Genomic DNA, 17,701 nt, shown 5'->3' on the forward strand with positions numbered 1-17,701 from the left:
CTGGTAACAGCATTTCTTTATCAAAGATCCTTTGTATGGTCTATAAGAAGATGTCTACTTTTCTATGACTAGAGGCCATTAAGTATTGTCAGTCCACTTCTTTCCAGTTTGCTGGGTAAAAATTATTGTCTCAGTTTTTGACTATGGGTTGAAATGTTTGCTTATATTTATTTAATTATTTTATGGGGCCAAGAATTTTTCCTATTATAAACCCTGTTTCTATTGCTCTCTGAGATGGTTGTAAATGTTTCATGCCGATCAATAAAACGAACCTTGTATTGTTTTTTCTTAATGTATATGGGTGTGCTGCCTGCATGTATATCTGGGTACCATCTGTGTGCCAGGTGCCTTCCACAGCCAGAAGAGAGCACTGGATACTTGGAACTACAATTATAGACAGTTGTGAGCTGTGATGTGGGTGCTGGGAATTGCTTGGTTTTCTGGGACAACAATCAGTACTCTTAATCCCTGAGTCTTCTCTAGCTTCCGGTGTATTTTCTTACATATTAAAAAATAACTATGGTATATATTGAAAACTTTAAAATAAATTTACCTGTTGATTCCCTGTGGCTGATTTTAAATTTTCAAATGATTACATTTATCAGTTTGTGTCTTACAGTGGTATAATGTATAAACACACATAAACGTAAATGATTACACATTCATGTGTTGACCTGTTCTTTAGCCTGTTAAAGTTACATTTTTATATTTAAAAGTTTTGGTCTGTCCTTTGGAGGAGAGGAAGAGGAGAAAAGACATGGACAATTTATAACTGGTGACTTTGAAGTGATCATGACCCACGGCTGAAGGGATTTATAACTAACTCTTGTAGCAGCAGCTAAGTCACTGCTTCTTTACTCTCCCCATGTGGCATCGCATCACAAAGCAGCACCTACACTCTTTCTTAGTCTCATTTGTTCTCAACACCTTTTTTTTCTGATACTGAGGGCCTTGTACATGCTAGACAAATGCTCTACTTCTGAGCTATATTCTAGCCCTCTTAACACTCTTGGAAAGCGTGGTTCACTAATGCTAGATGCTGGACAAAATACTCATTCACCCAACAAAAGAAAGTAATAATTAAAATTATAGTCATAGTTTATGTACATTTAAAAAGCAAATATTGTTTTAAAAACATAATTCAAAACTCATCTATTTCTTTGTTATCCATTTTAACTATTTTGGTTCTTTTTCTTTCTATTGTTTTGTCTATGTCATATGCTAAGAGGACAGAGACTAGAACCGAAGACAACACTGGTTTGTTTTCTTTTCCCATCAGTGTTCTATTTGGAGAACTTTCACCCTCTAGTCTGTCCCTGTACATTCAACGAATTCTCCACCTTTTGTCTTTAGGTATGTATGTCTCAAGATGGAGCAATCACAATCCTTAGCAGAGTGGTGGAGTGTGGTATTATTGCTTTGTTTGTATTTTACCTTGTGAGATTTTACAGTTGAGGACACTGTCTGGGAGAATGGCTGCCCTTTACAGGTGAGTAATTCTTACTTGAGAACAAAGGTAAGACTGAACTAATAGAGGAAAGCATTGTTCTAACTACTCAGCATTCAGCTATTAAGCAACCTTCTATTGACATGGACCAATATCTTCCATTCAAGTTTAAACTAGTTGGAGTTACATTTGTGCTGCTTCGATTGAAGTTGCTTTGGTTGATAGTGAAAGAGTTTTGATAGTATTTGCAGCTGTTGTGATAAGGACTCTGGCTTCACATCTTTTCGGGGTTCTGTTACAGTGGAGAAGGGAGGATGTGGATATTCAAAGAAAACAGCAATAAAAGCAGAAGTTACTCCTAGCTGATTAAAGGACCTGGCTAAGGTATAAATAGATGAGTCAGAGTGCTGGACAGGGCCCTAGGGCAGAATCTTCTGCTCAAGACTTAACACATTACCGGATGAGCTGCCAGAGAGGTTGTTTTTATTACATATTTCCATCAAAGTGGACCGAGCTTTATTTAATGAAGATTAGAGAAGTTAATTAAGTGGATTTAGAATTTAATATACAGGGCTTTTACTGCCAAACAGCTTTCAAATACATGAGTAATTTTCCTGATTGGGGCTGGCTACCAAGTCAGACTACTGGGGTTTTATCATTTTATCTAGCAGCAAAGCATCAGACAGTCGAGGCATCTAAAAACTGTGCTAAGTTTCAATGCACACTCAGCTGAGCTGGGAGTCCAGTTCCTTAAACAAGAGTTTTGTGTAAGTTATCAGGTAGGTATTTAATTGTGGATATTTGGTGGTCATAAAATGACAAGTTAATGAGTTGAGAAATATTATTCATTCTCTTGTTTATTCATTAATCAATTCACCATTCAGTTATTCTTTATGCGATGGGTTGGTTGAGAAATGTTCCCCAGAGACTCATGAGTTTGAACATTTGGTCTCCAGTTGGTAGAGCTGTTTGGTGAGGATATGGAACCTCAAGGAGATGAAGCCCTGTTGGGAGTAGGACATCATAGGCAGGGGGCTTTGAGAGTCTCTAGCCTTCCCTCACTTCCTGTTCTCTCACTCTGCTTCCTCTTTGTGGATGAAGATGTGATCAGCCAGCTCCTGCTATTGTCACCATGCTATCCTAGTGCCTTTTCCACCATGGTGGACTGTCCCTGTGGAACTGTGAGTCAAGATAAACCCTTTCTTCCTTAGGTTGTTATTGTCAGGGTATTCTAGCATAGCAACAGGAAGTTAATAAATCCACGTTTGGCATGCCTACTACCATTCAGACCCAATAATAAATTAACAAATGACAAAGACTTTCCCCCTCATGCCCTGTACATTCAAAGCATCTCAGTTACACGGAACCCAACTTAGAGTGCATGTGTCCTAATCTGTGAAGGCATGGGTCTTTTCTTCCAAAGTGAGAAGGACAATCAAGGTAATGAAGTGCACAAAAGGAGCCGTAAACGTGGACAACGTGGGCTTGATTTCCATGAAATCTTCCTTTGGATTGCCTCAGTTGTCTGTTTTGGTTTGTTAGTCGAAAGACAGTCTAATACTCTCCAAGATAATTATCTCCCAGGAGTTAAGAGTGGGTGATGAAAGGAGTTGATACGTCTAATTATAGTGTTATTAAAGATAAAATATTTTCATAATTTGTAGTGATGAAATACTATCGTTGCATAGAAGTTTTTCCCAGTGATTTCACCCATGCATTACTTAACCTTTCTAATGTGACCTGGGGGTAAGGTGTTATCACTAATCTTCAGTGTTACCACCATTAAGCAAGCAAGCTTTGTAAGTCAGTGTTTGACCAGGTGTATAAGAATGCCTGATTATAGGTCTCTAAGGGAGAGAAATCACACCTGCAAAGTTTCCCCAGTTATCTGCTTCAGGCTTTTCAAGAACCGAGAAGCTTGGACACATTCATTTAATTTCTGTAGGCTCAGCCTCGTCATCTGGAATATGAGGAAAGGGCTAGATTTCAATTCTACTGTTTTGAGTGATCCGCTGTCGGCAAGTCATGTGTTGTGTGCTTTCAGTGTTAGATTAACTTAAATTTTAACCAATCCTCACAACATATGAAGAAAACTGAAGCACTCATGTTGCTTGTGGTAGCCTAGGAAAGAATGTAGTCAATGCAGTAATCTGATTCCCATCTTTGAGATCAGTGTTCTGTGTACTTTTACATTTTGTGTATAGTTTAACAGTTTGGGAGTCACAATATGCATGCATTCAAATTTAAATTTATTAACATGCAGGCTAGAATAATATTTTTTGTAAAACAATAATTGTTTTTTTTTAAGAATTAATGATAACTTTAGTTTTAAAACAACTTTGCCATCCCAGCTAAACTCGGAGGAAATTGAAGATTTTAAAAGAAGTGCTCATGTAGGCAGGGCTCAATTGAATATAGATACAATAGAATTGTATAGACTGAAGCAACTTAGAATAATAAAAATGGTTTGTGTCATGTTTGAAATAATACACCTTAATTTAATGTTTTAAAGAGTGTCTAATGTACAGCATCAGTTTTGGGATGTGGAAACATTTGTTTGAGGTCTCTAAGTGATGAAAGGACGCGGAAAACAGCAGAATATGGCTATAGTTCATTGCTGAAGCCCTGGTGCAGCATTCGCAGAGCAAGTCCTGGGTTTCATCGCCAGCTTAACAGCCAAATCAAAAATCAAACATAACAGCAGATCGTGTGTGTGTGTGCGTGCGCGCGCGTGCGCTGTGCGAGACAGGATGCATAGTGGTTAATATTCCTGATCACAGGCCAAGTGAAAGAAGTAATTACTTGGCTGACAAAGGAAGAGTTTCAAACATACTATCTCGTTTTTGCTTGGCTCAAAAACTGAATTTTGCTCCTATCAACAGACCTCGAGGAAGGTATTATTGAAAAGAAAGATTTAGGTGGATATTTCATGATTGATAAATCTACTACTAAGCCTTTCATCGATAGTTGCTAGTCTGCTAATAGGTGTTAAATATTATGATTTTGTATGTAGGGCTGAAGCTCCATATAGATAATATACATAGTTAGGACAGGACAGGTAGTGACATATATGTGACGCAGACACTCAGGAAACACTGTTTCAGAAAAGACACTGTATTTCTGTAGTACATTATAGTTCTAGATTTTTCCAAGGCTAGTGTGCTCTCTGTTATGTGTTTTAAATATGTCGAGAAGATTTAATCGTGCTCTAGGAAAAAAAATGTGGGAGAGATGAGAGTAAAACAATGTTAAGTCTATGAGCAAAGAGATGTGAGACTTGGCAGACATGGGAAAGTAAACAGAGTAGATGTGGTAAGCAGATAAAAGCGATGGAATGTATGAGAGACGTAGTTATACACAAAAAGATAAGCTCAGGAGACGCCCACTATTCATGGCTCCCTGAATACACATGGGATGTGTGAAGTATTCAGTACTTACTGAGTTGAAAATCAGCCTGATTAGTGACTTCTAACCTGGCCTCATGTGTGCTGTGTCCAGAAGACACATGCCTAGTCCACAGCCCTTTCCTGGACCGTTTGGCTAGTTGTAAGTGTGCTCAGCAAGCTTTGTTTCCATCTGTCCAGCAAAACAAGTGCTCCTTACTGTCTCTTGTCAGCTCAACTTGCTTTCTAATCTCAGAGCTGAGCCTTTAAAGCCCCATCAGTGAAGGACAGTGATGTATTTGAGATCAAAGACAGAAGGACAAACACGTGAGTTAATACAGACAGTGACCAGTGATATTGTGAGCCAGTATCAAGGAGTGATTTTTTTATCAATTTGTATCATGGTTTTTTCCTAATTCTTTATTATTAAAAACTATTAATTTTATCTGTGTGTATGTTCATGTCTGCACTTTCATTATATGCCCACACGTGTGCATTCAGATGCTTTCAGGATCCAGGAGAGGACGACACATCCTCTGAACTAGAGTACAGGCGCTCCTGGGCGGCCCGATATCAGTGCTCACAACTGAACTTCAGTCCTTTGGAAGAGCAGCAAGTGCTCCTCCCTGCTGAACCGCCTCTCCAGCACTGCCTCTCTGTGCAGGAAGCAAATCGTGTGATATGAGCATAGACTAAGCCTCTTTGTTCCATGAATCTGTGCTAACATATCTGTCCGTAAAAACAGTTGGTGCCTGCTGTTTTATCAAGGTGTTTTATCACGTGGCAGGGCTGGTTGGATTTTGCCTCATATTTCTGCTTTGTATTAATAACCAATAATAATTACAATGTAGTGGAGAGGGAAAATATCATTTCAGAAAAATATTTGGTCACCTAAAGAGAGCATTTGGTGTCATGAAGATACATTCCAATAATAGTCCAGCTGCCGTACACAATGAATTCATGGTTCATCAGGACAAAAATCACACTTTAAACCCTGTGCCGGTTTAAGCCCTCATTTAAAAAGGTGACAAACAGTGACTTGCTGAAGGGAAATGTATCTCATAATCAGTGAGCCAGAGCTAGGGCCAAAGCTGTCTAGGAGGCTGGCAGGACATCTGAGATAGCAGTGTGGCTCCATCTGGGTCCTGGGTAACGACCAAGCACACATTCTAGCACATGCTACGAAAATACTAAAAATACAAACCACAGCTGTCACAATTAATAGATTATCATCCAAGGACACAAAAAATGAACTGAGAATGTCTGTTTATTAGTAAGGCTTACTAAAGGTGTTACAGAGACCTTTCAAGTGCTAACAATTACTGTTGTTTCCTGCTGTAAATTTAAGTGTGATATTACACATGACTATCCTGACCCTAGGAGAATGAACTTCAACCATTTCACATTAGTTGACACTAGCTGAGAATTTATACCCAGCTTACACAAATGCTTAATTCAACAAAACTTATCTTTAGCCAACATAGCTGAGGCACAGTAGCAGATATCCGAAACATAAAAATGAGTAAATCTAAAATGATGTGAGTTATCAAATGCCTTTGAGTTCCTTCTGTGTGCCAGGACTGCCCATAGGTGGTAGAAAGTTCAAACAACGGTGATGTGAATGCTCACCACTGAGGAGAAGAAGTCCAGAGGATTGACTGACAGTTCATCCAGGGTCTTAGTAAGCTGAATGCTTTCTGTTCTTAAACACCCTTCTATGATTTAAAGTTTCCCTTGAGGCTTTTTCCCTTCTGATTACAAAATACACATCTTATCTCTGGGTGGAAAACAGAAGTTGTGGAGAGAAAGGGATGGGTTATTAGCACCCACTTCTCTTGTTCCCTCACCTACCACTTAACAGGACCACATGGCAGACATCAGATATCATTCGTTCATTCATTCATTTACTTGGGTGTTTTGCCTGCTTCTGTTTCCAAGCATGCAGCAGTCAGAAGAGGGGATTAGATCTCCTGCAATTGGAATTACAGATGGTTGTGAGCCTCCCTGTGGGTGATGGGAACCTAACCATAGTCCTTTGGAATAGCAGTCAGTGCTCTAAATCCCTGAGCCTCTTCTCTAGAATCCAGCCTCTTTTGAAAACAGATAACACATACAAGTTTCTATAACTACTGTAAAGTCACTACAGTCAAACCAATATCCGTCAGTTATAAGCGCTGACCTGAGCACCTAAGAAATAGAATGTTTGGTTAAAATCTTGTCAAGCTTTTAGGTTAAATTTATACAAACTGAAATTTATACACATTATTGAACAGCATAATTGTCGATTCCTTTCACTATGTCATATGCCACCAGTAGTTAGTGACACGGATGGCTGGATAAGTGATTTACCTGAGGAATCTTAAGAATGGCCTTTTGTCAGCAACCTGTAGTGAAAGTCATCTGAAATAGGTCATGGAACTGAAACTGTGGTAGGGGAGAACTAACATACATAGAAGTAAAATTCATACACAAGATAAACATTTAGACCCTGGATCTAAACAATCCAGATTGTAGAGGCACAAAATTGAGCAGAAGGAGAGAGAGAGAGAGAGAGAGAAAGAGAGAGAGAGAGAGAGCAAGAAAAGCTTCTGGAAGCTCATAGTCTGGTAGAGAAGGAAAAAGATAGTAAGAAGGAATTGTTAGCAGTAAATTCAGATAGACACAATTATAATATATAAGCACATACATTAAAACATATTTTGCTTACAGACATTCATGCAGATACATACAGTACTATTTTTAAAATCAAGAAAAGCAAAACATGTTTGATATCTCTTATGAACCTTACAGGACCAGCAGGTTTCAACTAGGGAGTCTCAACCCCTTTAGAGGCTGCCTATCAGATATCCTCTATATCAGATATTTACATTACTATTGATAACAGTAGCAAAATTATAGTTATGATGTAACAACGAAACGTGAACATCACAACATGAGGACTTGTATGAAAGGCTCACAAGCATTAGGAAGTCTGAGAACCACCCCTCTTGACGAAATGCTGAACATGGTCCACATGGTCCACACAGTGTCCTTAAGGCAACAGGGGAAGTGATCTCGTCCTGTGTGTTTATGGTAAAGAAGTAGCATCCCAGTTTCTATAGGACTTTCTACCATGGGGCAGTCACAAACACAGTGAGAACTCAGGACCCAGGGAGACCTACAATTTCCAATGTTGCCATGTGCTTCAGGCCTGAGGGAGGAGAAGCAGTCACTGGACCTGTCTGGCAAGAAGATGTCAGGATGAGAGTAGCTTAATTCCAGCTTAGGTTTTGGTGAGACTGTAAAGCCACACTGTCCTCTGACATCCATGCAGTTATAAGGATCTGCCCTCACGTCCTGGTGCTTGTATAGACTCAGTGCACTGCTCACTCTAAAGTCTGCATTGCTGGGAATTCCGAAAACTTGCTCTACTCTGTGATTTTTTTTTTTTAAATTTACTTTTTAATGATTTATTTTCAAAGGTCATCTGAATGACTTCCTTGGAAGAAAGCTTTTACTTACCCACATTAAATGACCGTTTCCTCTGTGCTTGTCTCTAGATCCAGGGTCTCATTGGTGACATGCCCATTTTCTGGTGATTTTATACTTTAATGTTCTCAACCGTAGTGAAGTACAATCTGAGGCCAAACTTAAAGCATATGCTAAGTACGTCTCAGAACAGTCAAACACATTTACCTCCGTGATAGGCATCGACATTTTCATATAGTCTAAGTTCCCAGGCCAGTCTATGTCTGTACCAACAGCGACATGGCAAATAAAAGCTTTCAAATTATTATACTAAGGTTTTATTTTTATGGGGAGAACAGGTAATGATTTTATTTGGGGGGGGGATAATCATCTTCAAATAGTTTCCATAGAAACATGACCAACCTCATCATAACAGAAAATACAAGTTTGCTGTCTATAGTTAGTTGTAAAAATGACTTAATAGTGGCAATAATTTCTTACTTTTCTTAGTCATTGTAGGCACAGACTTGTGCTGTTCAACACCTATGTAGTAGTGTTTAAAGTTGGATAAATATGATATAGAATAAAAACCCCATTTCTTTCATAATTGTAGATAAATTTTACGCTTTATATAGCCACCCTTGGCTAACATGGGTACTCTAGGTCTGGATCCCTCCTTTCTTTTTCACATGCCAAGTTCCAGAGCCCGAATAATTCTATCAGCATTGAGTGTATTAGCAGATGCTATGCACTACTGGGTTTAGGTATTAGTTCAATCTCAAGAAATGTCAAATGATTCGCTATTTGCACTTATCTAAGTAACTTATATGGGTAACGTATTTACTCTTGAGAAAGCCAAATGCATGTATCTGGGACATGATCTTGGAAATAATTTTTTTCGGAGATCTTTTAGATCCAAGTAAAAAAATGCCTGCCATGAACCCTGCCTCTCTTTCAATTCTCTCAATGTAAGACCCTCCAAGCAGCTGGAATGTCCACTCCTGTCTCTGTGGCATCCTTAGGGATGGCTGTGTTGCGAGGGACAGACAGACTGATCCTGCACAGGTGAGCACACAGGTGCCACGCCCCACCTGTTGTTGAGTGGAGCCAGTACAGGAAACAAAGCAAGCAGGGGATAGACAGGTCTCTGGGTTGTATTCACTTGCTTCTTACCTGCTAATGTTACAGGGTTGAACTCCAAAGTACGTGACGTGAAGTTTCTGTATACCAAGTTGCTCTTCCTGAATGTTAAGGAAGTCTGTTTTTCAAGGGAGAATAAAACTCATTTTGTTGGCTTGTATAGACTCTATAAACTTTAAACATAGGGTAGGTCAATGCTGCTCTTGCAAATGTTAGGGTGGGGTCTGCGGTTTTAGGCATGAATAATCAAATTCAGCTGGGGCTTCTTGGCTGCTGTTGCTCCAACTGGTTAACATCTGAACTACCTGTGGACTCAGAAATTTCGGTCTAATGGTCCCCATGCATCCTCAGCCAGCCCACAGCTGTTGGCGCTGCAGGCCAGGGACAGCTTCCGAGTTCAGTTTATTGGGAAGAAACCTGCTTCCTGCATTGGCGGGTAATGAGGCAGATGAAACTTTCCTTGCCTTTCTTTGGGAAAATTGATTTCAGGCTCTTTCCCCTCCTCAGGTTGAAGGAAAGAACTTCATCCCCTCCGGTCAGGGCTCTTAGGGGTGTGCAGGGCGGCTTTGTCTACCTGGCAGCGGCGCCAGGAAACGTGGAGCAGAGCTGCAGGGCTGCTAGAGTTGGGACTAGTCTAGAACTTTCTTCCGCCTGGTCCAGGAGTAGCCGAGTTCCGGCCAGGACCTGGGGGCGTGCCCGGGTCGGGGTCGGGTCGTACGGCCGCCCGGAGAGCGCGCGGGGCTGGGGTGGGAGGAGCGGTCGCGCGGGGAGGAGCCGGCGGGAGGAGGCGGCGCTCCCGCGGGCCGAGCGCCGAGCGGCGACCCGGCGGCCCTGACCCCGCGGCTCCGCGGTGGGCGAGTGCGGCCGCGGACAAAGGAGCATGTCGTTGCGAAGCAGGACCGATCCTCGGGCCGCCGGGAGGCTCGGGCCACCGCCAGACCCGCCCCGCCTCGCCGCCACCCGCTAGGCCGGTGCCGCCTCTCGGCCCCGCAGGCCCGGTCAGCGGCATGGAGCGGCCGCCGCTGCTGCTGCCGCTGGCGCTGCTCGCCCTGTTGTGGGGAGGAGAGCGCGGGGCCGTAGCGCTGCCCGCGGGCTGCAAGCACGACGGTCGGGCCCGGGGTACCGGCAGGGCGGCCGGAGCCGAGGGGAAGGTGGTGTGCAGCAGCCTGGAGCTCGCGCAGGTTCTGCCCCCGGACACGCTGCCCAACCGCACGGTCACCCTGTGAGTAACCCAAGACGCCTCGCTGCCCTTTCCTGGGGTTCCCTCGCTCCCGGGTGCACCGAATGGGCGCGGGGGTCTCCGGGGTATACACGCTTCTTTGTGTGCGCGCGGCGGCGGGCTGGGGGTGGTGCTGGAGAAGCCCTGCGGCTTCGTGTGGGACCTGGGTGGCCCGTCGCCCTCGCAACCGCCTCTGCTCCTCCTCTGCTAGTTTGCAAAGAAAAGTTTTCGGGGTTCCCGGCGCGTCCCATCCCATCCCTGCTTTTGCTCCACTCTGGCCGCCGAGTACCACGTGAAGATGCTTGTAACCACTCAGTCGGTGCAGCAAAGCTCATTCATCCTGGCTCGGGGCTTTTAGGAAACACCATACATGCTCGGGAAGTGTCCATCCTAACTGTGGAAATGAAGTTACACCTGAGGTAGATCCAGTTTGCAGGACGCCACGGCTTAGGGTGAGAGGCTCTGTGTGGTTCCCAAACCTCTACGAAGCCCTTGCCGTTTTCTGTCTTAGCTTCTTTAGTGCTCTTTCAGAACAACTTTCAGAGTGACTAATTTCGAAGAGATTAAGATAAAAGTTGTTCATGTCCACTTCAGCCCCATGCTGAAGTCTGGGAGCTCTCAGTGGAAAGCCAGGAACTTCGGGATTGAAAACTGTGTGTGTTGAGTGAGCCCTCCAGAGGCTGGAGAGACTGGGTTTTCACCTAGAAGGAAAAGTTTGGTAACTGAACTGTGCTATAGGATCCAGGGTTCAGTCTTGGAAACGTGGTTCTTTGTGCCAATTGGACTGAACCGTTGGCCCACTGACTTTAGACTCTGTTTTCTGTGAAAGATGAATTGGTCTGGAAAAGTTTGAGTCAGAGTGTTTCTAGTGGACATTTTGTCAGGCTGAAATCTGAGTCCCTGGTCTTCGAGTTCCCCTATGTTGTTTTGGTAGGTTTCTTTAAAAAGAATCAAGGCTGCCACTCAACACACATAAAAAGGCAAAGAAAGACATGTGTGATCTATGAGACCACTTAAAGTAGGATTTTCAATGTAGTCTAGCTGGACAGAAGGATATTTGATGGGCTGAGTACAAATAGCATTGTCAACACCTCTATTGGCTCATTTCCATCCCCCTCCCTTCCTTTTTTTGCTTCCTTCTTTCTTCAAGGAGACGTTTAACACAAGAAGCCGTGTTTTCTGCTCACTCAGGCTGAAGATGGGTGAAGTAGTTTTTGTTTTCCTAGGGTCTTACTGACAACACTTGGATGTTGTCTTCGCCATTTGTCGGTGTCAGGAGTTCTATTTATTTAGTTTTTGGCCAGAAGCTTGGAAGTGAAAAATGTGGGTACCTTAATTACAGTCGAAGTCCAGTGGAGAAAGGCCCAGTGTTGGAGAAGTCCCTTATGGCCTGAAAAATTAATCACACAAGTGACTTCACTTAAGTAGTGACTTGACAAACACTCAAATGAATTCTGGGTCAGTGTGGCACTCACCTTGATTCCTGTTTATATTTACTTTTCCGGAAATGGATCAATTACATGTAAATTATCGGCAACATTGATGTTGTATAAAAATCACCTTTTGGCCTATTACCAATTATTGCACTGGATTTCACATGAGTATAGCCATTTAAGGCCTTTGAAATGTCATTTTGATGCTTTTTTATGTCCAAAAGCTTAGATAAAAATAAAATTAATAAAATTAAGCGACTAGGAAGTAATTAAAGGGTCGGTTAAGCTGCCGCTGAAGCATGGTCAGAGCATCCCAAGCCTGTTGGAAGACCTCATAGGCTACTTCATAGTACTATGCAAGCTTTCAGAAGAACTGTGGGTAAGCGGCAGGTCCAAGTTCCCATAGTGAGTGTCTGTCTGCTCCTGGTGCCAGATTCTTGTCCTGCAGTTGAGATGTTTCTCATCAGACACTCACACCTCCCGTCATCATTGTTGGTTCAGTGTCCTTTGACTTCTGCTTCTTGGCAGAAGGTTCTGGGTAGAAGTTGGAAATTGCCTGTTAGTTCTCTAAGGCTGCTGTAGATTGCTATACACTTGGTTCCTTGAAATAATAAATTCATTCTTCCTCAGTTCAGGAGACTGGTCTAGGATGTCAGCTTCACAAACTTGGTAGACTCCTTCCTTGATTCTTTTGGCATCGGATGGCTTTTAGTTTATGATTAGTATACTTTAGCCCTACATCTGAGTTCACTGGCTCTCTTTCCTTGTGTCTTAGGTGCCCCCCTCTCTATCCCCTTCCCTCTTTCCTTCCTTCTACCCCTTCTTTTTTCCTCCCTCCCTACCCATCTCTCACCCTCTCTTTCAAAAAAGAAGCAGTCTTGGATTGGGATAGGGTCTACTCTAACTTCAGGGTCATCTCTTGTCAGGTTCTCTTTGTTATACGTGTGGAGATCTGTTTTCCAAGTAAAGTTACAAGGATAGGGACAGTTAGGACTTGGGCAAGTATCTTTTGGGGGTTGTTAATTACCATGTATCTGATTGTGACACAGAAGTAAAAACAAGCTCTGGGGTGAGGAGAGCAGGTAGCTCATTGGATGAATGATGGGCCTGTTCTCTACAGTGTTTGGAGTTTGGTTTCCATCACTGCAAAAACAAACAACTGCTCTTCTTGAGGGATACACAGATAGTTGGAGAACAGTTTCTGAATACATCTTAGAGCAGTATGGTAAATGTTTTATTACCGGGATGCAGAGTGAGCAGAAAAGGACCCACTCAGAGGAAGACAGCAAGCCTTGACACTTGGTGCAATCCAGGGTCTGAAAATCCTGAGCTAATTCTGGGAAAATGAAGAAAACTGAATAGTTGCCTTGGAGAGGCAAAGAAGAAGTTGAAGTCAGGGTGCTCCAGCTTGCCAAGGCTCCAGAGAGCAGTATGGATGCTGTACAGGGGTGGCCTTGGAGTGTTAGGGGCAAATGTGCCCTGCCTGGATGCTTGCAGGAGAGAGACATTAGAAGATAGCTGGCCTCCTGGTTAGGTTTTAGGCCTCAAGTGTGTGGTTCATGTTGCTGCCAAGAAGAAAATTTAATTGGTTTGGATTGCGAGGATGACATGGACAGGCTAGTTTTCTGTTTGGTGAGGAATTTGACATTGCTCTAGCTGGACACTGTGACACCTTTCAACTGAGAGAGTGAACAGCTCTTACTTCTGGAGCTGTGCTTATCAAAAGAAGCCAAGCAAACGTCTTTGGCCTGAGCTTGCTTGTTCCCAGGTTCTCTTGTAGAACTTGTTAGGGAGTAGATTGTATTTATGAGTTTTACTGGTAAATTGAACAAAAAACATTTAATAGCTTTACAGGAAACAAATTATTTGCTACATTCCTATATTTTATATGGAATATTATTCAATATGTTATTTTAAAAGTTCTGAGAACTTTATTGGCTGAAAACTTTACAGCCACGTGTCCATGTGTACTGTCGTCAGTTATTGCAGGAAAAGAATTAAGTTAGGAGTTGTCCCTCAGGAATGAAATCTGGTTTTCTCTTAGACAGTTTGATGAATGAAAACGTATGTGCAAGTTTGTGTTTTTTTTTTTTTTTTTAAAGATTTTATTTATTTTTTGTGAGTACACTGAAACTGTCTTCAGACACACCAGAAGAGGGCATCAGATCTCATTACAGATGGTTGTGAGCCACTACGTCGTTCCCTGGGAATTGAACTCAGGACCTCTAGGAATAGCAGTCAGTGCTCTTAACTCTGAGCCATCTCTCTAGCCCAAGTTTGTGTTTTTACTATGTAAAATGTCTTCTGTCAGTTGGTAATTGTTTAGACACCTCTGGTGTGGCCCAATATCAAGTACAGAAAAGGAACTCTTAGAGTGTTCTACAGCTTAAACTTTGGAGAGAAAGGATAGTAAGAGTGGGTATCATTCAGAAACGATTAAAGAATTCCTGTAATTACACAAAAGTCCTGCACTGCTTTTCTATGTTTTGGGAGACTTGAAAAGGGGGAGAATTCTGGAGAGAAACAGAGTCCCTGGAAAGTATTTCTCTCTTTCCTGGAAGAAGTAAAGACTTGGTAGGGCTTCAGGGAAGGGACAGATTCGATTGGAGGATAAAGGAGGTCGTTCGAGGCATAAGGGCAGCTGGTTGCCAGCCCAGCTGGACTTCAATCTTGTGTTGGGCCACTAGTGTAAAGATAGCTTATGGACAATGACTTTGGTACACTTGGTATTTCACATACCTGCCTTGTTGGTGTAGCTGGGAAAGAGATGAGAGGGGCTGGGGGGTGAGGGGTAAGGGGGAAACCAGGGGCTGGTGGCCCTGGGAGTGATTGTAAATGAGACTACTCTCCTGGAGGAGCCACTGAAACTGATGGAGCAAAGAGAAGACTAATCATGAGATTTCAAGGTGGGAGAAGCTGCCTGGTGGCGAGGTGCCCAGAGATCATGTGCAGGCAGAACAAGACTAGTCTTTGACAGCTGACGGTTTGACAGCCCATCAAGAACCAGGGCCATACACCACAAGTGAAAGAAGCCAGGCCATGTGGCTTAAAGGGAGAAGGGGTTTGAGAACGGTGTGATCACATGTGGAGGAGGCAGGAGTTCTGCGTGAAAGAAGGCAGAGGTGTTCTTAAAGGATTTGGGTTTCCTGGCAAATACGGGAGTATGCTGAATGGGTTGGAGAGGGAAGGTAGACGGCTGAGCATGCGTAGAGTGTGTGGCTTTTGTTGGCAGCAGAGACTGCCCTCCCTGCCAGAGTGAGAGAAGACGAGATAAACCAGGCATGAAGGAGCAAGTGCACAAGCAGCTGTAGGTGGGAGGGAGAGGGGCTTCTGGGTTCCCTAACAACATAAGTGAAGGAAGAAAGTTGAAGGAAGAAGGCCAGAAGAGGAGGGGAAGGAGGGCCCTTTTGGAAAGTCCTGGCATAATGTCGGTGGGTAGAGTCCTGTCCAGGTCTGTCCTCTGGTGGGGCTCCAGCTCAGAAGGAAGGAGCCGGCAGACTTGCCTTCTCCAGTCGCTTTTAGCCGTAGCCACAGCTCCTAGTGGGTAGCCGGGTGCTCCCTAGCCACACAAGTGTAGTCACACAGAGAGTGGCTTTTATGAACTACCCTTTCTCCCCCTTTAATTAAGCTGTGGTGATCCCAGGTAGCTACTGGGTAAGGTGGCTGTCTTTGATTTTAAGATCTTGCCTCTGTAACCTTATTGCCCTATGTTCAGGCACAGATTAGTTTTTCTTTCTGAAGGACACCTTCTTGCACTTTAAGGGGCTGAGTGCTGGTGGCTCTGACCCGTGAAGGCATGCCGCTTTTCTACAGAGTGTCCCAGTGAAAAGTCAGGGATCAGCGGAAGGGAGTCTCATGTTTTCACTCTGCAGGTTGTTTCCTTCTAGCTGCTATGCCTCTCATTGCTTCTTGAACACAGTTTGTACTTAGCTTTCTAGAGAACTTGGAATCTGTGTTCTGGTAAATTCTGCATCCTTCACAGTCTGGTTCAACTCTGTGTATTCCTCACTGACTGTGCTCATGGCTTGGTCTTGGTTATTTTGTATTTCTGTTCTCTACCTTTTTCTCTTTCTCCTGTCCTGTCTCTCTACTCCTAAGGCTCAGTGTGGACTAACCACTTGAGGAGCACTGAGATACGTCTCTCCTGTACTCCTGCGTCCCTTTCTGTGGTACTGGATGGCCATGCACATAGCCTTGAGGGGAAGGGTTAGTTGGAGACCTGTCTGATACAGCAAGTATTCTTTATTGGCAAGCATGTTGTCATTAATGATTCAAGAGCGGATGCTAGAAAATCAAGGTGAGTGGAGGGCGAAGCTTTCACACCGGTACAGCAAAGGAGGGCATTTATTTGTTTTAGTCTGATTCAGTAGTGCATAGCTGTGGAACCCATAATTCAGAGATGGGTGTAGTAGGTGCATCTACAGTTACACTTGACCTACTTGATCTGTAGCGACTTAAATTCCTACAAGGAATACTTCAGAAACAATCCAGAGTGTTGGATAGACGTAGGATTTTTGATCCTTGAGCACCTGTCTCCTGTCTTAAGTTTTTATGATATGACGTCAAGGTTTTACATAACCCCGCCCCCCAGGTCCTGTTGCTTCCTGCCTATTTAGAGTCCTTCAGCATCGGGAATACTGGAGGGCAGTTGCCTGGTTTGGCAGTATGCCAGATCAAGTTACAAAGAAACCTTGGAAAGTTTGGAGATGTTTGCTCCATTGCTCGCTCCTCTGTCTCTAGGAGTCCTGTACAGATGGCTTTTGAGAGCAAGCAACAGAAGTGAAATAATAATAGTAATAATAATAGCAACAACTTGAAAGTAAGTCAGAAAGTGATCTAGGGTACAGACCTTCTTTTTCCTTATTTTTCCCTTTTCTACTTGGCCTCCCTTCCTGGCAATCCTCCTGCCTCTGTCTTTTCGATGCAGAGTACTGAGCTTCACTGACAAGCATTGTAGCACCACGCATAGTGGGTTAGTCTCTTATGGTGACTTTAGTCCACCAGCTCCTAGGGATGCTTCTCTGCCTTGAGCATCTTATGTCCAGAGACTACAAGGGACACACTACTATTTAACATTTCTCTGTAAATAGAAAAAAAATCCACATACCAATTGTACTGTGAGCTTATGTGGCATGTTAAATCAGTCTTCAAGATTAAAAAGCTGTACATGCAAACTTGGTCTTTAAGGTTTGTTTTTGTTTTAAAAGATGTATTTATGTATGTGAGCACACTGTTGCTTTCTTCAGACACAGCAGAAGAAGACATTGGATCCCATTATAGATGGTTACGAGCCACCATGTGGTTGCTGGGAATTGAACTCAGGACCCTTGGAAGAGCAGCCAGTGCTCTTAACCATTGAGCTTTCTCTCCAGCCCTAAAGGTTTTGATTCTTAGCCGGCAACTCAGTTTGATTTTAATATTCTTTGTATGGTTTATCTTGTCTGGTGTTCAAATTTAGTTTACCGCAGGAGGCATTTTAAACAGGTAGCAGTCCTGCCAAGGTTTCCTTTTGACTGGCTTTCCATCAATTTTGTGTGTCCATTTGGGGGGGGGGGTCCTGCAAGCCAGGGTTGCCTCCACAGGCTCTCCTAGGTCTCCATCACTTTCCTTGCCTCTTAGGTGCTGTGCTGCG

The 17,701-nt window shown here is 43.2% G+C and overlaps 1 protein-coding gene across 1 annotated transcript in view; it reads left to right on the forward strand.

Moving 5' to 3' along the window:
* The first annotated feature begins 8,253 nt into the window (after positions 1-8,253).
* Positions 8,254-17,701, forward strand: part of Adgra3 (adhesion G protein-coupled receptor A3) — a 103,532-nt gene continuing 94,084 nt past the window's right edge. The window contains exon 1 of the mRNA XM_039092758.2: positions 8,254-10,639. Coding sequence (XP_038948686.1) covers positions 10,425-10,639 — 215 coding nt within the window. The 5' untranslated portion in view covers positions 8,254-10,424. The remainder of the gene's footprint in view (positions 10,640-17,701) is intronic.

The sequence above is a fragment of the Rattus norvegicus genome, chromosome 14 (genome assembly GCF_036323735.1).
Source record: "Rattus norvegicus strain BN/NHsdMcwi chromosome 14, GRCr8, whole genome shotgun sequence".
NCBI classification, from domain to species: domain Eukaryota; kingdom Metazoa; phylum Chordata; class Mammalia; order Rodentia; family Muridae; genus Rattus; species Rattus norvegicus.